The sequence below is a fragment of the Lagenorhynchus albirostris genome, chromosome 20 (assembly GCF_949774975.1).
Source record: "Lagenorhynchus albirostris chromosome 20, mLagAlb1.1, whole genome shotgun sequence".
Lineage (NCBI taxonomy): Eukaryota > Metazoa > Chordata > Mammalia > Artiodactyla > Delphinidae > Lagenorhynchus > Lagenorhynchus albirostris.
The window spans coordinates 7,525,276-7,550,464 of NC_083114.1; the positions used below are offsets into that span (position 1 = coordinate 7,525,276).

General features: G+C 41.7%; 1 protein-coding gene across 2 annotated transcripts in view; it reads left to right on the forward strand.

Annotated features, from left to right (window-relative positions):
- The window catches only part of STX8 (syntaxin 8), a 240,663-nt gene that overhangs the window by 4,959 nt on the left and 210,515 nt on the right, over positions 1–25,189 (forward strand). For both annotated transcript variants that reach the window (XM_060135641.1, XM_060135642.1), the window contains exons 2-4: positions 1,624–1,723; positions 6,894–6,988; positions 15,888–15,998. In XM_060135641.1, the coding sequence (XP_059991624.1) occupies positions 1,624–1,723; positions 6,894–6,988; positions 15,888–15,998 (306 nt within the window). The remainder of the gene's footprint in view (positions 1–1,623; positions 1,724–6,893; positions 6,989–15,887; positions 15,999–25,189) is intronic.

Consider the following 25,189-nt stretch of genomic DNA (forward strand, 5'->3'; position numbering starts at 1 on the left):
ATCATCCTCATCAGTTCACTCAGTCCCATGTAATTAATTCTTTTTTCATCTTGATCTTTTGTTAACACTTTTATGAATTCATCAGTTTTCCATTAGAGTTCTGAAAATGCTTATTCATTCAGTTCAGCAGTATAGTCAGTTACCAGAAACCTGTACTTGTCAGAGTCTTTTCCATGAATTCCTTGAAGATGAAACCCTTTTATAGGAACATTTTTGCAAAAGCATCAGAGTACACCCAGAACTGTCTGTAAATAACAAAAGACTTAAAAATGACCATGGTTAAAGATTTGATGAAAGTTCATAATAATGCAATTGACAATGAAATTTAGTTATTTCTGAGATATACATTTTAAAGTAATAACTAGAATTATGACTTATAACATTATACCAGAACATATAAGATTTTTAGGAATTTCATGTAATGTCTGAAACATTTATATTAACATGTTTCCATACAAATAACCCAAAGAAAGTTTGTATTAGTTTTTAAAAAATTTTTTAAATTTAATTGTATTTATTTTTTTATACAGCAGGTTGTTATTAGTCATCAATTTTATACACATCAGCGTGTACATGCCATTCCCAATCGCCCAATTCAGCACACCACCATCCCCCCCCCACCCCGTGGCTTTCCCGCCTTGGTGTTTAACATTAGGTTAAACAGCAGATTTCAATATTTTTTACTGGGCACTCCTGGAAAATAGGTTTGTCGTATATTCATAGTCCCTGCCTTTAGGAGAGATGAAATGAGTGTACACACTTAAGTATTTTCTGTAAAACAAATAAAAAGTAAAAAGGCTGTAAGCGAAGGAAAAAGTAAGGGACTGTTGGGGATTGATTGTGAATCCTTCAAAACCCCCAACACTGTTGAATAACAAATAGAAGCTCAGAACCTGCTTTGAGAGAATTCTGGTAAGCTTAGGAGTCAGGTGGGTGTGTGTCCTTTGACCCCAGAGAATCGTCTTACCTGCTGATCTGTGTAGCTCTTCCCCAAATAGCTGCTCACGTGGCCTGTCACTCTCCATCCCTTTATCCTGCTTTATTTTCCTTCTTAGCCCATATCAACACTTGACATACTATGTTTTGGTTTGTTTGATGCCTTTCTCCCTTCGCTAAACTCCTTGAAAGCAGGGAGTTCGTCCATTTTGTTCCCTGCTCTATTCTCCAGTGCCTGGAGCAGTACTCCGCACAGAGGCGGCCCTCCAGAAATGTTTGCTGAATGTTTTGTGAATGAACGAATCAGTATGCTTTATCAGCGGTCAGATAGCACAGTGGCTAGGAGCAGAGGCTCAGGGCCAGGCAGCCTTGGTTTGCAGCTGGTGGTACCCATAGGGCAAGTCGCTCTACCTCTTTGTGCCTGATTTTCTCACATGTATGATGGGGATGGTGACCCACCTCCCAGTGTTCTTGTGTGGATTAAGTGAGTTATTACAAAGGAAGCTTTGAGAATTGAGCCCAGCCTGTACTAAGTACCATTCAACCCCTGTTGCCATTACTGTTACAATTTTCATCCTCCCTTCCTGTTTGCATTTGTGACTAGAATTACAAACTGAAACTTAGATTATGCAGAAATTTCCTTTAAAGAACCTTCAACATTTTTCTCCCTTTATGACTTTGATGCAGGTTCTCCACCTACGATTCTACCTGCCAAATTGCACAAGAGATTGCTGAGAAAATTCAACAACGAAATCAGTATGAAAGAAATGGTGAAAATACAACCAAGGTAAGACCAGGAATGAGTACTTCAAATGATTTGTTTGAGCTCTGAGGTCTGAAAACCCTCCCCTTTTTGACTCTGTGTGTATGTGTGTGTATAATGGCCTTTATGCTTACACATGTCGAATTGACATTACAACCAATCAGTTAATAGTTATTTAATCACTAGGACTAAATGAAGCATGACATCTCTATAATTTCTCCTACTTTACCTTAAAAAGTTTCTAACAATTTCATAGTGTAGTTCCAAGGTTGGCACACTTTCCCCCAGATGGTAAATCTGTCAGGCTTTGCAGGACAAGAGGCCAAGTTCTCACCTCTTTGAGTACCCATTCTCGACAAAAGGATAATAAACTTATTTGGTTTTTTACATTTTACATTTAAAAATGTAAAAAATCATCCTTCGCTTGTGGGCTGTAAAAAACAATGATGGGATTTGGCGAGGAAATATGGTTTTTAGAAAACCGTGAGTCCATGCCAATGCTTTTGATTCTAATCCAACATTCACAGGTTTCTTTGTAACTTCCCCATTCTAAATTAGTATTTTCCTTCCTTCTCCTGCAGTGAGAACCCAGGTTTCCAGAAGCATTGATATGTTTTTGCTCATTTGGTCTCTCTTAGAGTTTATAGAAAGTAGTTTCAGAATCATTACACAAGGGCCACTACAGACAATAAGTAAAGTTTGAGTTTGTGTCTTTATTATTATTTTTTTAAAATTTAGAATATCCCCCTAAGGATACTGAGGTTATTCTGTTCTAAAGCTATTAGAATTGTTTCTTTTTTTTCTGTGTCTTATGCTCTCCTTTGTATCTATTGATATTCATTTTCAGGGTTTGCTATTCTTCCCTACCCTTGCTGATACAATTTTTAATATGTAGAACATTTACATAGTTCAAAAGTCAATATTATATACAAAGGTATACTCAAAGTCTTGTCCCCATCCCACTCTTTTCCATGCCTTCTTCACCTGCTTCTTAGAGGTAACCTTTTTTTAAAATTAATTTCTCATTTATCCTTCCTGTGTGACTTCTTGCAGAAGTAGGCATTCAGGGGTGTGTGTGTGTGTGTGTGTGTGTGCTCATTTCTGTTCCTTTGACACAAAAGTTACTCTTTTGTATCTTGCTCTTTTCACGTGATAATATATGATAGAGATATTAATGCACTGAGATCTTCTCAGTTTTTCTTAGGGCCTTATAGTCCTCTATTGTGTATACTCTAGTTCATTAACCTGTCTCCTAAGAATGGGCATTTAGAGTGTTTCCAGTCTTTTGCTGTTATGAATAATGCTGCAATAAATAGCTTTGTGATTTTTTTTTTTTTTTTTTTGTATTTGTATTTGTGGAGGTTCTTTTAAGGGTGAATTCTCAGAACCAGGGCATATGTGATTTTTTTTTTACCTGTTGCCAAATTCCCCTCCACAGGAGTTGTCACCTTTGGCTTCACAGCCTGGCCAGCAGAGGGCGCTGTCAATTTTCTGAATTTTTGCCAACCCTATATAAGTGAGATAAAATATTTTAGTGTAGTTTTATTGTCTTCATTTTTTTAATTGAAGCATAATTGACTTACAATATTATATTAGTTTTGGGTATACAGCATAGTGATTTGATATTTCTTTTTTTTTTTTTTTGCGGTACGTGGGCCTCTCACTGTTGTGGCCTCTCCCGTTGCGGAGCACAGGCTCCGGACGCGCAGGCTCAGCGGCCATGGCTCACGGGCCCAGCCGCTCCGCGGCATGCGGGATATTCCCGGACCGGGGCACGAACCCGTGTCCCCTGCATCGGCAGGCAGACTCTCAACCAGTGCGCCACCAGGGAAGCCCGATATGCATTCTTAAAATCACTTATGCCATTGAACATCTTTTCATATATTTATTGGATGTTTGTATTTCTTCCTTTATGAATTGCCTGTTATATACATGTCCTTAACCTAGCTTATTATTTCTTAATTTCCAAGTGTTCCTTATATATATGTTAACTAAGCTTTGATCTGGCATATTTGGTGCAAATATTTTTTCTATTAATTTGGATTTTGATTTTATAAATGACTTTAAAATATATGTATACACTTTTAAAAAATTTTATTTGAAATTATCACTCTTTTTATTTATGGCCTTTTCTTATAGGAGAAGGGGAGATACTGCTTAGAAAGGCCTTTCACACCCAGGGATTATAGAAGTACTTTGCCTAATAATCTAAATTTTCCTCTTTTTTATCTTTTTTTAAAACACATAAATCTTTATAATATTTGAAATTCATTTCGTGTATTGTAGGCATCTAATTTTTTCCCATTTGCTAAATTATTAATCCCCCCCAAATATGAAATAGTCCATATTTCATTCACTAAGTTCTTACACAACTGCACTGTTTCTGGACCTTCTGTTCTGTTGCACTAATGAAGCCATTGGTAACTGCCAGCATCATACTCTTGTAGTTTTTTGTAAAGATTTAATATCTAATTGTTTAAGGCCCCCTTAGTTATACATATCCATGATCTTTCTATATTTCCCTTCATTTATCCTCCTTTTAGAGCAATTTTGCATAGCTTTATTAAAAAGAATTTTGGGGGGCTTCCCTGGTGGCGCAGTGGTTGGGAGTCCGCCTGCCGATGCAGGGGACACGGGTTCGTGCCCCGGTCTGGGAAGATCCCACATGCCGCGGAGCGGCTGGACCCGTGAGCCATGGCCGCTGAGCCTGCGCGTCCGGAGCCTGTGCTCCGCAACGGGAGAGGCCACAACAGTGAGAGGCCCGCGTACCGCAAAAAAAAAAAAAAAAAAGAATTTTGTGCTGTGCCTCAGTTACCATCTCCTCTCCAATAAAAGGACTGCAAATAGTATTTGGGGTAGATGTGTAGTATATTTATAGACTAAACTGGGGAACATTTACATTTTTGCAGTATTGAGTGTTTCCTTTCACTCATTCCATCAGCAGTATTTCCTGCAGTTACTATACACCAGGCACTGTGCTAGATATTTTTTAGATTTTGTTGATATTGTTAATGATGTTTTAAAATAATTTTTTAAAGTTCTCCCTATTACTTGAATTTAGGAATGCCCTCGATTTTTTCGTTTTGTAATTGATCACCATCCTGAATTCTTCATCTGTTTCTAGTCATCTTTTAGGTGATCCTCTTAACTTTCCCAAACAGACTGTTATCAGTCTGCAAATAATGATAATTTCATTTCCTTCTTTCCAGCCCTTATGTATTTCTTTAACTTGTCTTATCATGTTGGTTAGAACTTCTAGACCAAAGTTAAATAATATTGTATTTAAGGCAGCACTGACTGATTTTTAGTTTTCTTTGTTTTTGTTTTGTTTTTAATTAATTTCTCCCATGCTGTGTTAATCATATGTTTAGTCTGTTTTTAGTAATTAACACTGTTAGCTTTATTATTAGATTTTCTAACATCAAACTATTCTTAAATTACTCATAAATTCTACTTGGTGATGGTATATTGTCATTTTTAATGTAATTCTGAATTTGCTTTGCTAAAATTTTTTAAAGACTTTTACATTTATAATCCTTAAGGGAGATTGGCGAGTAGTTTCTTTTTTTCTGTTATCTCTGTCAGCGCTTGTTCCCAGGGTTGTGTTAGCTTAAAATATGAATTAGGCTTTCCATCCTTTTCTGTGCTTTGGAAAGCTTCTGTTAAATTATCATAATGGGACATTTCTTCTGATTATGAAAGTAATAGTTTTCTTATAAAATATTAAGAAATCCCACTCCTTAGAGATAACTACCCTTGATGTCTTGATGTCTTTAGGTCCTGGGTTGTTTTTTCTCTATGTGGATGACACTTCTTTTTATGACTTGATTTCTTTTTCTTTTAATAAATTATGATGGGTATCTTTCTATGTTAACAAATATAGATTTCAGTCATACTTTTTTTTTTTTTTTTTGGCCATGCTGCGCCGCATGTGGGATCTTAGTTCCTCGACCAAGGATTGAACCAGCGCCTTCTGCATGGGAGGCATGGAGTGTCAACCACTGGACCGCCAGGGAGGTCCCCAGTCATACTTTTTAATGGCTACATATTCTTTCATCTGTTGAATGCTTTTGATCTTTAATTTCGTAGATTCTTCTTAGACCTGGGGTGTGTGTGTGTGTGTGTGTGTGTGTGTGTGTGTGTGTGTGTGTGTTCTTTTGTTCATTTGTTTGTTTGTTTTGCTCTTTACTTCTTGAGTGAGGAGGGGTCTGCTTTCCTTGGCGTGTCCCCATAAACGTTGTGGGTGGTTTTTCTGTGCTTCCCAGGGGTATTAGAATAGTTAAGGTGAGATTTTTCTTGGCTGCTAATACCTTTGAGGGTTGCTTGATGTGTGTAGCCCTTGGCCAGCCTCTGCTGTTGCGCTGTATTTTCCTTATGTGACCCTGCTAATCTAAGGAGAGAGCCCCTGCTTCCACTGCAGTTGTATAATTGCTTCTTTTAACAAGGTAGCAAACTTGTGAGAGTGCCTTTTTAAACATATCTCCAATTATATCCGCGGTTGACTGTGTTTACTTTACACGGGCGATTCTATTTTTCATATTTTTAAATTCCTAAGAGGCTTCCTCCCCACCTCTCTACCATCCTTTAAAAAGGCAGCACTTAGAGTCACAAACAAAACTTTACTCTGGGTTTGTAAATTGGAGAAAATTCACACCTCCTGGAAAAAGAGTCCCATGCGGTCAACACTCCTCTCGTATAAAAAGGACACCCTGCTATAAAACTTTTAATGGGTTGTAAGTGTACCAGTGTGTTTAGGGAGGAGTGGCCGGGATGGCAGTGGGACTTGACGTCTTGTTCTTTGCAGCATGGTTGAGGGAACCGTGGGGCTTTTGCTGGTGAACAAAGACTGGGGACATGCAGTTTCCTGCATGGCTCCGAGGTAGACAAATAGGATCCGAGGGTAGATGCTCAAGGGACAGAATTCAGCTGATTGTGAGGGCATAGTGACAGTTTCCAGTCAATGTCAGGGTTCAGGTGTGGACCGGCTCACCAGCTGGTCAGGTCATAGGGCTGGGTGTGAGCATTAGGTGGGTGGCTGGCCCAAGTGACTGTTAAGATTCCGTACAGCCCTGAGGTTGTCGTTGCAGCCCTTCTTTGATTGAATCATAGTTTGTAAAGCAGCGTTTACATGATATTTTTAGGAGACCTCACACCTCTGGACTAGCATTCTCAGGCTGTGTTCTTTTCTTTTCAGCTTACCGTGACAATCAGAGCTTTGTTGCAGAAACTGAAGGAAAAGATCGCCCTTTTGAAGGACTTATTGCTAAGAGCTGTGTCAACACATCAGATGTATCCATGTAAACATTTCCACCTCTTGCTAGAGTGGGAGGACAAGCAGTCTTATTTTAAGAAAGGAAGGAATCTGGGCCACCCAGATTTTTCCACAGCTTGAGGAAGACCTGGTTTCCAAAATATTGCCTATAATCTCAATTTCTATTTTAAGCGTCTGTTACATGTTTTACAGTGAATATGCTGGCGATGCAAGACACGCGGCAGGAGTTAACTTAGTTGGGTGTAACCTTAATAGTGCAGGAAGCTCATGCTTTCTGTCAGTGCTGTATTTACACCGAGCCCCATGTTGCTACCTGTCTAGACTGCCTTGAAGGTGGTCCAGCAGGAGAACTTCCATGACACCCTTGAGTTGTGATTCTGCTTCTGTAGTTCCCAGAGTTTTGAACGATTCGTTTTCTTTTCTGAGAAGCCAGTACCAGTAGAAACGATGCATTTTTTCCCTCAATTATGTAGATTATTGAGATGTTACTTCTTTGCCTTATTGTTCTAGAGGTCCAGACAGTACCCCTGTTTTGGGAGGTAGGAAACACTTGCCTGAAGCAAGTTATGTCATCACCTCAGCCTCCCACCAACAATGTCGAGAATTAAAATATTTCTTTCTTTTTTTTTTCGGCCGCGCCATGCAGTGGCTTGTGGGATCTTAGTTCCCTAACCAGGGATCCGACCTGGGCCCCGGCAGTGAAAGTGTGGAGTCCTAACCATTAGACCACCAGAGAACTCCCCAAAATATTTTCTTTCTTTCTTTCTTTCTTTTCTTTTTTTAAGAAATTCATAATCTGATCAATTTAGTAAAATACACTTGACCTGTTACATAAACTAATCCTTTAAATCTGAGTTTAAAACTGACCTCAAACTGGCCCTCTCTTACCTTTTTTGTCTTTAGTTTGTACCAAACTTTGGTGTCTTGGGAAATGGTTGTTATTGCCCAATTTTAAACATGGGAAAATGTAGGACTATAGCTTTTTAGGTAAAACAATAGAAGATGTTTTAAAAAATATTTTTCTCCAAGTATCACCACTGTATGTCACCAGGGAGGGTGGTTTAGATAGTTGCATGATTTCCAGTGTGCACTTATTAAAACACTAAGGTTTTAAATATAAGTTTAATTTCAGTAAACAATTGGGCCCTTATTTTTAACACAGTTGGAATATTCTGATATGTTTCGTTTGTAACTTTACCCTCCATCTGGCATCATTTGTTACTGCACAGTCTATTATATAAGGAGTTTTTATTTTATCAAAATGCACAAGTCTTAATATATAGACCTCAAGTTGGCAGAGCTGTGCTCTCCACTTTCAGTACTAAGTACTTGGAATTCTGCACATGGGATCAAGGTGTGCAAACTCATTTTAATATTACCTAAATCACATGTATTAGAAACGTAGTTAAATATTGTTTCCCAGTGTAATATTAATAACTTTATTTGCTGATAGGTAACTGATTATTATTCATCTTATAATATTTATGTGCTAAACCTATAGGGCAAGAAGATATAAATTAATAACTTTTACTTTTTTCTATTAATAATTTCTGCTAGTTATTAATTATGGGGTGTACCAAGCACGCCACGGTCATAATTGACTTTGTTTTTCTAAATGCTTGCAGTCTGACCATATTTTGAAATTTCATAGACTCTGGTTTTGTGGTGATCTCAGAATTTGCTGAATGAAACACTGGGCATTTGAAAACACCAGAGTTGTTAAATACTCTGAAAATATGAAATATTTATGAAAATATTTAAGGACCATCATGTGAATAATTTAGAATTTCCCAGGAGAAATCAAAAACTCGTCTGGAATATAACAGCTTTCTTTAAAATCTAATTATTTTTTTCAAATAATTGGGTCTATTTCTACTGCAACCAAAACTAGGGATGGAATTCAGATAATCCACCCCATGGGGGCGCTCATAAACCTCTGTATTTTCAGGGAGACCATTTCTTAGATAGAATGGAAAGGAGGCAGCTGAACCTTCTTTACAAAAGAGGTATTGAGGCCAAAGCAAACTTGCACCTCAAGTCACTGATGAAGTTGGAAATAGAGGACAGCATTCCAGCAGAGGAATTTTTTCACACCGAGGAGAAGAATATTTAAGAGCTTAAGTAACTTGCCCAGACCCCACTGCTAAGAAATGGAAAGCTAGGATTCCAACGCAGGGCTGTCTGAACCCAAAGCCACTTGTTTAAAAGCTGAATTCTACTTTAGTGATAGAATACGGTCCACTGTCACGTGGCCTGTCTTCAACTAGAGTTCCCTATTGCTTGGCATGTTGCTGTAATGCCAAGACAAATCTTGTTTATAATGCAAATCCTCAAGACCCTTCTTAATCATCAGAAAGATTAAACAGTCTTCACTGTGGTTTATTAGGTATACTTTATGATGTTGTAATTCTTAGAAAAATTTGTGTCCATAAATCGCCGGGAGAGTGACTTTTTAATCCTTTTTCTTGAGGCATAATTAATGTTGGGTGACTTTTTTAACGTGAATATTTGAAAGCCACATTTCCTTACTGTGTTGGGTAGTTGAGTTTATGGTACCTTACTTAATAAATTTATGCCTTTCTGCATTCGTGAAGTTTTCCAGAGAACACTAGGAGTTGCCAGAAAGATAAGTCCTATGAAAATGCCTTCCAAACACTTAAATTCTGGGAGGTTAGGCCTAAGATGTTACTGCTCTTTCCTGAAAAAGTATTTTTCTCTGGCGAGAATAAATGTGAAATTGAAAGTGGCGTGCTTTCGAATTGGTTAACTTGCAATTCATAATTGAAAGTCCTGCAGCCAGAGAGTTGAAAATTGCTGAAATACATTAACTTCTGTTCACGGTGCTTCTTGGAGATGGGGATTATAATGGCCTCACCAGCTGAGAAAAGGTGGGTTTACAGGAGGGCGCATAGGAAATTTCAGGTAATGCTAAAATTATTCTTAGAATTAGCTTTAAATGAAGCTTGTCTTTTTGTTGGGTTTTTCAAAGGCAACACTTCTGGTACTTTAAAAAGAATTTTAAAAAATCACTTTACAGAGGGGTTCAGTATCAAAAGGTATTTTGGTCTCTTGGGAGAAGTCCTGTAGAAATAGTAATAATTACTATTTTTTGGTCGTGCCATACATCTTGTGGCATCTTAGTTTCCTGACCAGGGATTGAACCCAGGCCCCCAGCAGTGAAAGCACCGAGTCCTAACCACTGGACAACCAGGGAATTCCCTAGAAATAATTTTTTTAAATCCATAAATAACTCTGCTCCACTTTGTATTTTTTGGGAAAAAAAGATGCGTAGACAGATAGGTAGATGGCAGGATAGATGCCCCAATCACCATGTAACAAACCTGGATACATGTAGGTGTGGAGAGGCTCACTGGATAGATTTTAGGGATAGCCCCTCAGGGCTCCAGTGGAGGTGAAGTGGTTCTAAAACACTGCACCTGGCCATGACAGTTTTCACTGGTGTCTGCTATTGTGAGAAAAATAAGGACAAGATAATTTTTATTTCAGTAGAAATTTTCTGATTTATAGTCTGTTTACATGGTTCTCTCTAGTTTTGGGTATTAACATCTGCTTGCTTTTTCATCATGATAGTAAAAGTAGATGAGAGTTTTGTCTATTGTGGGTTTTGGAATGTCCATAGATGGCAAAATTGGTCTATATAAATCCCCCCATCACCATCCCCGCAGTTTGTTTGGAAATACTTCTGCTCCATGAAATCCAAAAGTCTGGGCACCATTGGAATACTGGGAACAACATTGGCTTTGGAGCCAGACAGAACTGAGGTAGAAGACCAGCTCCATCACTTCCCCAAGGCCAGAGAGCAACGTAGCCTTTCTTGACCTTAGTTTCATTCATCTGTAGAGTAGGAATAATCATACTTGTTTTGCAGGTTGTTGTGAAAGTTGAAGAAAATATATTTAAAGCATCTCACAGGACAAGCCACCCCCATAATTGTGGGTGTTAAATAAAAGATAGTTATTAACCCTTTGTGGGCAAGTTACTTCTTTGTGCCTGTTTTCTCATTTGCGAAATAGGGATAATCAAAGTACACCCGGCTTATGGGATTGTTGGGAGGATTAAATTATATGCATAGAATGTGTTTCACATAAAGTAAGCCCTCCTCGAGGATTAGCTGCTACTTACTATTTTATCATTGTTAAAATTACAGCCATCTTGGAGAATTTACAGGTAGTCCTTTTATGGAGTTTATAATCAAGTAAGAAGGGTATATCAAAGCACACAGACAGTGATAGTATTAAGATACTACTTGCAAAATATGATCGATCAGTGCTTTGAGGAAGATAAGGACCTGGTCAGGTACATAATAGATATTCAGCAGAGTTTGTTAACTTAAAAAAAAAAATAGTAAAATGAAAGGGATGAAGTACTATGTGAGCCAGAAAAAACTTCTGGCCTCTGGGACCTTAAACTGTCTCTGTGCAGCCCTTCTTGCAGCAGTGGGAAGTAATTATGCTTCTCCAGAGCAATTAATTTGCACGTAAGACTTGCCTAAATTCTTAAGCCTTCTACCAAATAAGGAGAAACTCCAGGAGCTAGAGTGGGGGTGGGGCGTCCCCTGGGTCCAGCACCATCTTCAGCCCACTCCATCGTAGGTTGGAAGTGCTTCCCAGGTTATAGCAGAGAAACTGGGCTGAGGCACTTTGGTCATGGGTATTGGTGATACGAAATCAGGACCCAGTTTCATTTGCAGCGTTGCATTGCCATGAACTGGTTATAATTAATTACATGTAACATCAGCCTAGCCGATGAAAAAGTACTATGGTAGCTAGCTCTTCTGTTTCCTTATTTGTCTGTTCTCTGACCTTCTTCCTTGGTTATTCACCACGTTGGTGGAAGAGGAGGTCCCAGTTCTGGCCACTGACTGTGTGCCCTGTGTTCTACTTGTCCTTCCTCACCCTGTCGTCGCTTCCCCCAACTACCATGAGACCACATCCATGCAGTGTCACCACTGCCTAGACGATTCTTTGACCTCTCGTTAACAGCAACTTCTGTATAGTAAGTGTGCTATGCAGAAGGGCTGTGCATCTATCCTCTTCAACCTCCTCTACCCTCCCCCCATCTCCTTATGCTCTGTTCTCTTAATAGGTTAAAATAAAAACAGAACAAAGAGGTAGAGTGTGTTCCTAACTGGACAGTTTTCCAGTTGTCCCGGATTTACAGGGAGTCTCTGGGAATATTCTGAATTAATGTTACCAGTATTGTTATTAACAGGATGCTAAGAAGTGGCAAAGTTAAGTGAGCAGTACTGGGGGCCTCAGGGTGGAGGAGCCCCTGGAACGTTTGGTGGTCAAGCCCCACACGAGGTGGTAGGAAAGCCCTGACTTAGACTGGAAAGAGCTGGGCTCTAGCCCACTATTGTCATTACCAGCTGCCCAGGGCCCTGGTTTCCTGGTCAGAAGAACAAGAGACTTGGATATGCCTCTCCTAGCATCAGCAGTCTGTGATTCTGTTCTTCACTTAATAATCTTCAAAACATAATCACCAAGTTTTATTGCTCCTAAAATTGATGTTCTTTGTTAGTTTATTCTCAACTAGTTTATATCTAATATCTGCTAAATTTAAAACTTGCCTTTATTGTTTTTATTAAAAAAGTACTTTCTACCTGTATAGTTCTTATTTTATTTTATTTTTTTGCGGTACGCGGGCCTCTCACTGTTGTGGCCTCTCCCATTGCGGAGCACAGGCTCCGGACGCGCAGACTCAGCGGCCACGGCTCACGGGCCCAGCCGCTCCGCGGCATGTGGGATCTTCCCAGACAGGGGCATGAACCCATGTCCCCTGCATCGGCAGGTGGACTCTCAACCACTGCGCCACCAGGGAAGCCCTATAGTTCTTATTTCTAACCAATGACTCTTCTCTCTCTTCCCCATCCCCATCCTATTCCAGCTCATTCTTTCATAGTTAATGTGTTAGTGGTTGGTACCTGCCATCACAGACTTTTCTAGGCATGAACAAATATATACACATGTAAATATAAAATGCTTTTGACTACAGAGGGATCATATTATACGTTTGGTTCTGAAATTTTTTGTTAATTAGCATTTGATAGAGTCAAACAGTCCAAAACAATATTGGATGGGAAGTAAGTCTCCCTTACACCCTGAATCCCCAGTTCCCTTTCCTTAGAGGCAACTCTTTCTGTATTCTTCCATAAATTTTAAGTGTATATACAAACATATATGTTTCTCTGATTTTTTTTTTTTTTTTTTTTGCGGTACGCAGGCCTCTCACTGTTATGACCTCTCCCGTTGCGGAGCACAGGCTCCAGATGCGCAGGCTCAGCGGCCATGGCTCACGGGCGTAGCCGTTCTGCGGCATGTGGGATCTTCCTGGACCGGGGCACGAACCCGTGTCCCCTGCATTGGCAGGCGGACTCTCAACCACTGCGCCACCAGGGAAGCCCTAGATTTTTTTTTTTAATGTATGCAGTGGGAGCATACTATTCAGTGTTTAGCTCTTTGATGCTTCTTTTTGTTTAACACTATTTTGGAGATTATTCCATACCAAATAACTTATGTAGCACTTAGTAAGTGCTCAGAAATGTTAATTGTCATTATCATCGATACATAAAGAGCTTTCCTCTTCTCTCTCTCTCTTTTTTTGGGGGCTGCAAAACATACCACTGTAGAGGTGTGCTAGTTCCTTATTGATGGACCTTAGAATGTTTCCAGTATTTGGCTATTATAAATAATGCTGCAGTGAACATCTTTGTTCCTACATCTTTGTATAGACATGTGAATATATCTGTAGGAGAAATTCCTGTTGAAAGAATGTGCCTTTTAAATTTTGTTATGTATATAGAAGGCAACGTGGCAATTGGTTGAACCCGTTTCCATTCCCACCAAGGATGTCTGAGAGTGCTTGGTTCCTTGCCCCTTTCCAGAACCGCCCTGTCGTAGTTTCTTACCTGATGGGTGAAAGTGATAGCATGGTTCAGTTTGCATTTCTTTTACTAATGTGAAACTGCATTTTTTTTCATTTGATTAGCATTATTGTTGTTTCTTTTTTCTATGCCCTGTTATATCCTTTGCTGTTTTAAAATTTGCCACTATTAATTTGTCACTTGTAATTTTACTTTGCAGATATTTAAAATTTTTATAGAGCCAGATTTAGTGTTTCCTTCATGGCCTCTGGGTTTTCATTCTTGACTAGAAAGATCTTTCTTACTCTAAGAGTATTAGAAAGTTCTCCAAAGTCATCTTCTAATGATATGTAATTTTACTTTTTATGTTTAAACCCTGAGCCAGTCAGATCTGTGCTTAGTTATAATATTGGATTATCGTTCAGCTTATGCTCGCTTGGATGGTTGGATAACTAAATCCCAACAAGACCACAGATTGCCAGAGTAGGTTGAGTGTAGAACAGAAGACAAGGCTAATCAGCATTGTGATATAGTTAATAGTTTTCCATGATTAAAATTCAGTTTTGTCCTGTATAATTCATGACATAGGTTCTGTCTCTCCCCACCCCCAGGAGCGTTTTTTTAGATAGAAGAGGCTTCTGCTTTATTGACAATTTGCCACTGATTTGAAACACATTGATATTTATTTTTGGTGTTGCATTGATCAGAAGGCTAATATTTGGCCCTTTTATTAGTACAGAGGAAGGACTTAAGTTCAGTGTTTCTTAGTTACAGTTACTACTTCACGGTTTCCAAGATGGGTTCTTAATGACTGTAGTCAAGCAGGAAACGGAAAAGCGATGGTAGTCATTTTTCTCAGGAAAGCGTGGCGTTCTGGAATGTAGAGAGAATGTATCCATTATTATTTTTTAAGTAGTCAAAGTCACTAACACTCCTTAGTTACATTGGTTTGGGGGGGATTTATGATTTTTCTAACTAATATCTGCTACTGGGGAACATTTTTGATGGGTTTATTTGCTTTTTTTGCTAGCTGGCCAGCTTTTTCTATTCAAAATGATCAACAAAAGTAGATTCACTGGGCCGTGGTTTTCCCACCCAGGGAAACTTACTTGATTCTGCCAAGTTCTCAAACTTCTGGGGCCTAAATGCAGGGTTTAATATCCCCTCTTGAAAGGACAAGTATCTAGAAATCTAGAAATCCAGAAATCCAAAGTAGTGGTCTCACTTTTACTGGAACCAGGAAAACTGTGGCCATGGATCGTGCCGGAGGAGGTGTGAGAGATGATCTGGGTGCCACATGAAGAAACAAATTCAAAAAGGTGAAGTAATTGGTTCAGGATCGTAGGTAAGGATCAAAATAGGACTAGCTGGCCTTTGGACTCCTAGTCGAGCGTGCTTAGTAGATTAACACATAAAAATATGATTATTTCTTTGTAATTCTGTTGAGAATTAAAGCTCATGCAATGTATTTAATGAGCCGATGGTAACAGCTTTTTAGAGCAAATCTGTTGCATGAAGTAGCCCTTTACAAAATATATTCCAGGTGTGTTTGTAGGTGTTCATTAACATGGAAGAAAGGGGGCAACATAGAAAACTTTTCTTTCTCTTTTTCCTTTTTTAGCAGAGTATTTTAGGGTATTAGTGTCCAGGAAAAACCCTTGACCACCGTGACCTAAAACTCAAAGCCTGATGACTCCCTGAGTCACATTGCCCTGTTGAGAGGAAGGACATTTCAGGGGTGGCCGCCGGGAGGATAATCGTGTTTACCAACTGTGTTTCTCAGTGAAGGACCTCGTGTGGCGGATCTGTGTCAGTGTTTGTTAAGTCCCTCTGTGATGGTTCTGTCCAGGTCCTTTACTGGAAGGATCAGTGAAGTCTCAGGTTAGAGCAGCAGGAGAAGGTTGGTTCAGGCCTCTTCTGGGTAGGATTGATCAGAGCCTATAACAGTCCTTTCTGACTTGGAGAGCTCACTTAACGTAATAGGTCAAATGAGGTAATTCACCTGCTCTTGGACCTTAACAAGATGCCTGCAGAACACAGCTCGAAGGAGACCGAAGACAAAACCTTTTGGATGATCTTGTAACTCGAGAGAGACTACTTCTGACATCCTTTAAGAACGAGGGTGCAGAACCAGATCTCATCAGGTACGATGTTTTCCTTTACAGGGTTTATGTGGTGGGCGAAATTTATTTGCAGAAATTACAGCTATTTCCTGAATGGCTTAATTTCTTTTTTTAAAATTTCTTTAACTAGTAAAATATAGTCTGTTCATTTATAGTGTTTGTCATTTTCTATGCAATGTAGTTTTCATTAAATTTCTAGATTTAGTAAACCAGATATGTTCAGCTGAATCCCATCTTGGAGGAAGGCTATTTAGGTAAAATACAAAGTCAGAAAATGTCTTTTCATTCTTTAGGTTGAGCTTTCTGCTATGTTAGCTGCCTTTTAAACTCTAGAAGTCATGTTCTTATCTGTGTTGGAAAATGATTTTTTTAAAGATTTTTTTGATGTGGACCATTTTTAAAATCTTTATTGAATTTGTTACAATATTGCTTCTGTTTTATGTTTTGGTTTTTTGGCCACGGGGCATGTGGGATCTTAGCTCCCCAACTAGGGATCGAATGAACCGGCACCTCCTGCTTTGGAAGGTGAAGTCCTAACCACTGGGCCGCCAGGGAAGTCCCTGAAAATGATTTTTTTTAATTGACTTGTTATAAAAATGTGTCCTAAAGGTTGTAGTCTATGCCTCATGGAATTAGAGGCGTGGGGCCGTTGGATTCTTCTCTCTGTTCTTTGCTGGAGAGTAATTCACACTCTACAGAGTTGTCAGCTGCTCTGTACCCTGCTCTGCTGGAAGAACCCAGAGAAGCGGTCCGGCCTTCCCAGCTGAGGTTAATGAAGTATAAATTGTGACATCTTTAGAACTGGCCTCCCCCCCCCCCCCCCCGGCTTCTAGAACTCTCTTAACGTCATTGTGGGAACCATCACAGATGAGATGAGGATAAAACCCTCCTCTCCCCGCCTTCCCCACGAGAGGTGATGATGCCTTCATTGTGGGGCGGCAGCTTGTTCCTGGTTAGGAGTCATACTGCTTCCCAGGGGCGGTGTTTTTTGTTTTTGTTTTTTTAAAGAGGTTTTAACGAGGCTCAGCCTCAGACAATTAAATCCAGGGGCGTGGAGGGCGTGGTCCTAGAGGGGCCCCAGGTGATTCTGATCTGCAGCCAGGCTTGAAAAACCACAGCCCAAGGGCGAGCTGAAGAGGATGAAGCGGCTGCCGGTCGGTTCTAGCTTTCTCTGGAGCGTGGGATCCAAGGTTTGTGGAAAGAAACGTTAAAATTTGGGAAGCTAGATGAAACGTTGGAGCTGTTCGTTTGGAGAAATAAAAGCCAGGAGTTAGGGAAGGAGGAGCTGTGTCCTGGGCAGGGTTTGTAAGCGGACGCTGAAGCCTCCGGTGAGCTGGCTGATTCGTCGTGGTGCCGGACACTGCTCGGGCGGATGCAGGAGTGAAGTGGGAGGGTGAAGGTGGTGATTCAGGGCTGGTGAAAAAGAACCGGTGAGCAAGGGGATCCAGGGCGAGGAGAGAGTGCCCTCTGTCAGGGCGGGTCTTCACGGCTAAGTCCAGAAATGTAGTAAAGGTAGCGTGGGGCGGGAGAAGCGAATTTCGTAGGCGAGGAGGGGCCAAGTAGAGGTGATGGTTGGAGGCGGAGAAGACACGGACATCCTTCTCTGTCGTGGAGGTGGCCGTTCTGATGACTAGTGACGGTGACTGTTGGGTGAGAGCCTCCTGTGTGTCAGGCTCTGCTTCTCTTCATTGTCGTTTAATGATATTGAAGGTGCCCACTTGGGCCTTAGGTCTTTTTTCCCCCCAGGTTTTAAAACTCGAATATTAAAAAAATTGTGCATTGCAATAACTAAAATCATTTGAACAGCAACAAAAAATGGCACCCCGATTAAACTGCATTTTACAGCCCACAGGACACCTTGAGACCAGCTTACTCTTTATTCTAGATTTCACTGCCGTCCCACCCAGCCGCCTCCTTCACCAACATGCAGGTTCTTTTCCTTTCCTGCCAGCCAGACAGGTGGATGGGAGAGGCGGGCGCGGCCTTCGTTGTCAGTAGTTTTCCATTCTTCGATGTGAAAAGGGGCAGCACAGTCATTTAAACTTGATCTAACCTCTTTGCATCTTACAAAGTTAAACAGCTACAAGAAGTAAGATAAGGCAGTGCTTGTGGAATGTACAGTGCATGTTGGCGGCGCGCGCCTCCTTAGGGCGCGCCTGCTTGCTTCTCCTGTTCAGTCACTTCTTTTGAAGGCAGTGGATTTTTCTCTTTCGTTTCTGTTTTCTTCAATCTCGACTTACCGACTTTCTCAATCTCAGCCCTATCGGGTTTGTCCGACGTGGCTGCAGAGGAAGAGGAGCGAGTTACCAGCGAGCGAGGTCCGGCCTGCGCAGTGGTCGCCGCCGAGTCTGGGCCTTAGGTCTTCCTGGGGGGTATGGTTGATTTTTGGTCCCCCCCGCCTCACTTGGGTTGACGAAAAATAATAATAGAAGAGTCTTATTGGAGCCAAACTGAGGACTAGCCCGGAAGCCTGCTTCCCAGATCACTCTAAGAAATAGCTCCAGAGAAGCAGGGTTTTTAGCACAGTTTTATATCTTGTCAGAACAAAGTACGTTAAACAAGTCAGGGATACATTTCTTCAAGGTTTCAGAAAAACAGACCAGGATGTATACGTACAGCAGGTACAGGATGGACTTGGCACCTGGGAAGTGAATCTTATCAAAGGAGGATTAACGTTGGCGTCCCAGAAAGAGGGGCCTTTAATCTTTATTTTTAACATGGACGGTCTTTACTTCTGGTTAGTGTGCCCTTTCCTTTAGTGATTAAAACAGGTGTACAATGTATATGTGATAGGCCACAAACAGGCTGTTTCAGGTAGCGTAAAATTCAAGTTAACTCGTCTACAAGCCAGAATGACTTCTCTAGACCTCAGTATGTCAAAATTACTCCTATTGCTTGTCACCCCCATCTCTTTTTGGTCACCCCTCTTCTCTCCTGTGATAATCTGTTTGCTACTTAAAGCCCGACCTGTTCACGTTCAGCGTCACCTGGGTTTGTGTTTAGAAATGTAGTCTCAGACCCCACCCCCGCCCTACTCAATCGAATCTGCATTTGAACAAGATCCTCAGGTGGTTTGAATGCCCCTTCCAGCTTGAAATAGTGCTTTATATCACTTGTTCTTAATTGTGGGACTCAGCGTCAGAATCACCCACGAGGCTTTAAAAAATAAATAAATAAAAAGACAAGCGTCCAGACCATATACTTGCGGAGTCTGAACGAGTGTCTGGTGGGCGGCCTGGGTAGCCGTAACACGGTGGGGAGCTCCTCGGGGGTGGGTGGCAGGGTGAGAACCACTGCTTTCTCTCACGGGGTCCGAGAGATGAGCGCTAGCGGCTTACACCTGCGTGTTTTCTGTGTGCCGGGCGCTATGCTAAGCTGTACGTGCCTGCGCTCAGATCTTTATAACATCCCACTTTACAGGAGAGAAGCTGAGGCTTGGAGGGGTCAGGTAACTTGCACATGATTCTAAGACTAATCAGTCTCAGAGTTTGGATTTCCTCTGGATCTGTGTGTCTTCAGATGGGAACTCTTAACCGTTGCACCATAAGAAGAGCTGGACCAGGAATTAGAAGCGCTCGGCTCTGTTGCCTCCTAGTCAGTCATCTGGGCTTCAGAATCATCGACTTGAAAATGGGGGTGTGTGTTCTGCCTCTTTTTCATTGTTTGGACCAGGTGAGGTGATTGGAACGTGAAGGGCTTTGTAAGCTCTAAAGCCTTTACCACTACAAGATGAGTGCTTGAGGGGGACCTGGCCTCCCTGACCAGTCTCGTTTCATGTTCTGCACCTGGTTCTCCTCCCTCCTATTCTCACCTCCCACGGCTCCTTCTGTGTCCCTTTCCTCAGTGCCCGGCTTGCTGGCTGCGGTCTTGATGGTAAACAGTCGCACATTGATTCTAGCAATGGAATCCATGATGGCAGCGACTTACCTTCCTGGACGTATTTTAGCTGAAGCCTCCTTAAGCCCAAAGTAAATGAAGCAGTAGGAAGATTTTAGGGAATTTAGCAGGTCAGTAGCAGAGGTGTGTCGGATGGAGGCCCACCAAGGCCTCTGAAGTCCTTTCACCAGGACGCCCCCTGCTCCTCCTGTTTATTTTAAGGCCGATCCACCTGGTGGGCCTGCAGGTGTTGCTTATGGGTGAATGGTTGGGCTGGCCAGGGACAGAAAGACCAGCCTGAGGGGAAACTGAAGCAGGGGTAACTAATTCCTGAGGGTTTGAAATTAAGAAGGTAACCGGCCAGGCTGATTTCCATGCTCTCAAGATGAAACTTTGAGGGAACCATAGATGTTTTATTCAGACACAGAAATCTAGAGTAATTCAAAGTAAGCTTGCAGAAGAGTTGACAAGTGTGTGAGCCCTGTAGAGAGACATGACTTCTGAGGATTGGCTTGATGAGGTAAAATGGATAGAGCAGACCGTGGTGGTCCACTCCAGGCACCACGGAATGTGCCCAAGAATGAGAAACCAGTGCGGCAGTTAGATACTGCTCCCTGTGAAGAAAGTCCGTAAGTCACTGAGGTATGAAAGAGGAAGGACAATGGTAGGTGGCCTGGAAGGTGAATTATTGGTGAATCCTTGTCGGGCTAGGATTGCTTTAGACCCACTGGACCCATGTCTGTATACCTGTCTGTATTAGGTTGCTAGGGCTAGTGTAATGAAGTACCACAGACCGGGTGGCTCAAACAACAGAAATGTATTTTCTTACAGTTCTGGTGGCTGGAAGTCCAAGGTTAAGGTGTCACCTTCAGAGTTGGTTCCCCCTGAGGGCCATGACAGCAGGATCTGTTCCAGGCCTCTCTCCTCGGCTTGTAGATGCTCGTTTTCCCCTCTGTCTTCTCTGTCATACCCGCATGTGTGTCCGTGTCCAAATTTCCTTTTCTTACTGGATTAGGGCCCACCCTGTGACCTCACCTTAACTGCCTCTTTAAAGAACTTATCTCCAAATATTGTTCCATTCTGGATTACTGGGGGTTAAGACTTCAACGAATGAGTTTTGCCGGGGGTGGGGGTTGGGAGGGATGGACACAGTTCAGCCCATAATTGTCCAAAAAGTAAGTCCTACACACACTCTAGGAGAATCTGATCGGTAAGGAAATGCATACAAGGTAAAACCGTTTTCAAATTCTTATGTAGAGGAAGCCCTGGGAAATCTACTCAAGGGCTGTGAAATGAACACCTAGGTAGCACTGCCCAGCCCCAGCTCGTCAGGGAGGATGGCAGCAGTGCAGAGTCGATGGAGGCAGGCAGTGCGTGTTTGGATGAGTGTGTGCACGAACACAGGTTAAACTCAAGGAAACTGCTAGAAGTAGACTGTCTTAGATTTGAGGTCAGAGTTTCCAGTCTTTGATTTCACCCACATGCCCATGTCAGAGTTACTTTTGCCTTTTTTTTTTTTAACCCCGAATCCCCACCTTTGAGGCCTCCCCTTCCTTCCCCAACCTCCCATACCCAAATAACTCTTGCTTGGACCTAGCCTTCTGAGGACCTGAATTCAGTTGTAGACATGAATTGGATTTGGGTTCCCAGTTCGATCTTGCCCTCCCACCTCCTGACTGTCAGGCTGCCCGGTCATTTCTGAGACCTTGTCGGGGACCTTTCAGCTGTGTCCCTGGAGAAACCTCATTCCCTCCCCTGCCCGTCGGTTGCTCTTAGGGTCTCCGGTGACTCGCAAAGATTTCTTCAGTCCTGCAGATTCCTAGTTCTGGGCTCCTCCATCGTTTGTTTGCTTCCCTAATCTCTGGATTCCTCCAATAGTTTTGATGGCTTCTGTCATTCTTGATATCATTGTGGGTTGCTTTGTCACTGGGGGAGGCAGGGGGTGGGGGGTGGCTCACGTCTTGCTTTTAGGTCACAACCTACAGAAGCACATTGGTCAGGAAGCCTTATCAGAACTTGAAAATGTTATAGGCCTGCTCTCTCTGGCACGTCTTGTCATTCATGCTAGACCATCACCACAGGTACTGTTGGAGAACTGGGGGTGATCTGCTAATCGGTAGTTCGAAGCCCCGTAATAACTGGCGGCAACACCGCAAGATCAGTTGACCCAACCAGGACTCCCTGGAAACTGTCGACCCTCCTGTCCTCCTGAGCTCTTCCCTCTTCTCTGGTTTCCTCTGTGTCCTCCTCTTCTCACCCCAAGTCTTTGCTTTCTCTCTCTCCCCCATCCCCCATTCTCAGGAGTCCTTTTGCCATCCCCTGCCCCCCAAAACTTTCCTCCTCTTTCCTCTTCCTCGTCATATGTGGACTTGTTAAGCAGAGGAGAGTATTGTCAAACTTCAGTTTGGATTAGCATTTCCTTTAAACAGACGCGAGTGTAGGAATGCCATAATTGAATGCGTAGCTGTCATGTGATGGAGTCTGAGTTTTACCTTACGGATTACTAATCCTTATTCTAACGCAGTAAGCCTTGATGTGAGACCTGGTCTCAGTAAGCAATGGTTGACTAATTGAGGACATTTGGAAACTTGTTAAAGAAGTCTCTGTAACAATGTCTCTTGGAAGAAGATAAGCCCTAATTTATAAAGCAGTGGCACAGCTTCTGATTGAAAACCCTGCTGCCCTTTATATTTGAGAGCATTGCCAATTCTCACAATTAGTTAAATCTTTGTAAAGAGAGAAAAAAAATCATTGCATACTTCAGTGCTCTGTGACCATCTCAGAGATTATGTGATTAACTCGGCTGTAGTGGGTGGCTAATTGGGTAAGCTTTAATCTTCACACCACCAAGTATATTGAGGATTATAGGAAATAGGAAGTTATTTAGAGGTTGAGATGGTAATGTGTCAGGAATCCTATATTAACAAGCAGACCAACTGCTAACATCAAAAGAACAGAAGAAAATGAAATGTTCACATTTTCTTAGAGTGAGCTTTACATTTAATTTCAGATATTTACTTTTCCTTGGAGCTGCTAAAATATATATATATACTTCCAATTTATATTTCATTTCACTGTATTGGCAGCCAAGGGAGGCAAAAGAAAAATTTGCATTGAATATTCCATTAAAAGTATTGCCCTTCTACCATTTTAGATCATTGAATGTTTTCTTTCAATTTAAAGCTTGATTTATAAGGATGATTTCCATCTGATAGTACTGAGATTTCCTAAAAAATTATTCGTTCATACTTTGTTGCTTGAAGTTATGAACACATGATGAACCGACTCTTCCAGAAGAGGAAATCTCTGAGGAATATACTCCTGCATCATTAGCTGTGAGACAACAGATAAGCCATAATTTATCCTTTTTACTTATGCCCCAGAAATACACTAACTTTCTGGGTCATCTGGCATGTAAAGGATATGCTGAAATCAGTAAAGATGTGCTTCTCTCTCTCTCTCTGAGTGACCCCAAGGATAGTTGAACTAAGGTGGTATTAAGTGCAGTCAAGAATATTAAATTTCTCTGATAGTTTAATAAACTAGTTAAGGAATAAAAAATGTGGTAAATGGAAGCTTTTCTTTTGAGTGCCTGATATGAGTGGTGGCAAAAAAACCCTAAACAAAACAAACGAACAAAATCTAGTTTTTACATTTGAGCTCTTTACAGTTCAGCAAGAAAGACATGAATTAAAGATTCATACAAATAAGTAAAATCAGTTCAGCAGAAAAATATATTGTGCTTTGAGGGAATATTAGTGGGGAGCTGATTTAGCTAGGGAAGCCATGTGGTTTTAATATATATATATATTTTTGCAAGCCTATATTTTGTTTCTCCATCTAAATTTTAAATACCTTGAGGACGGGGACCAAAACCTAACACAATGGTTAATAACTATTTGCTCACTGAATGAAGATCTTTTGTTTTTCCAGTATCTTTTATAAATACCTAGTGGGAGTTTGGTATATAGCAGGCGCTCAGCAGATTTCTGTTGATTGAAAGGTAGACTGAGTCGGGATGTGATAGGCTGGGCTCTGTAAACCTGGGACCCTCAGGGGAATATCAGATGAAAGCATTTTTTGCCTGCCTTATATAAAGTCTGGTGGTTCTCTGGGACAGCTCCCTTCAAAGGGTGATTCAGGGTTTCCCACCATGTGGCTGTGCTGTCTTTGACACGAGACCTCCATGCTCGCTGTGAGGGGAGAAGAGAGGGTGTGGAGGCCTCACCCCCTCTCATATGCCATCGCCTAGAAGTTGCGTATGTAGTAGCCCGTTGGCCGTAACCAATCACATGGCTCCAACCTGCCTGCCGGGGAGGCTGGGAAATGTAGTCTTTGACTACGCTCACAAAGAGGCGCATGAAATGGGACTTGGGGCAACCCCTCACTTTTTGTCTCTGCCTCACTGATTATTTGGGGTGGTTTGATGGAAAGATAAGTAACTTTGGTACATAGTCTGCCTACTTTCTTGATTAGCGGAGATTAGAATCAGAAGTTAATAGAGGCACATGAGGTGGGCTGAGAGGCGACCCTGGTGGGGTTTGTTCGCCTTTTATAATGCTCATTCTGAAAGAGTTAAGGCAGGCAGGGGAAACAAGACTGAAATTCAGTGCAAATGGGTATATACAGTGCAGACTAGAAAGGGAGGTTGTGTCTGCAGCAGTCAGAGGAGGAGAAGGACCAAGGAAAGCACCTAAAAGGTCTGGAAAAGAAGACGGTGTTTATTGTTCTTACCCTCACCAAGCGGGCGCCTGGTTAAGCTCACGCATTAGTATTACAGTCACGATGCCCTCAGCTGCAGGGAACAGATAACCCTACGCAAAACCACTTACATAAGGAAAAATACCTCTGTATAATAAATTCCAAGTTAGAGAATTGAGAGGGATGGTTAATTCCACAGTCGGTGATGATCCAGGTTCTGGCCATGTCTTTGTTTTGCGTTGTCTTCAGACGGACTCCTCTTGGTCGAGAATACCTGTAGAAAGTTCCCAGCCACACTCCAGACTTCAGTAGGAGAGGAAGGAGGGTATGTCTTGCATAAGTAATGTATTCACGTGGCTGAGACATTTTTTTTCGAAACTTTCTTTTTTTTTTTTGAAGATGTTGGGGGTAGGAGTTTATTTATTTATTTTTGCTGTGTTGGGTCTTCGTTTCTGTGCGAGGGCTTTCTCTAGTTGTGGCAAGCCGGCGCCACTGTTCATCGCGGTGCGCGGGCCTCTCACTATCACGGCCTCTCTTGTTGCGGAGCACAGACTCCAGATGCGCAGGCTCAGTAGTTGTGGCTCACGGGCCTAGTCGCTCCGCGGCATGTGGGATCCTCCCAGACCAGGGCTCGA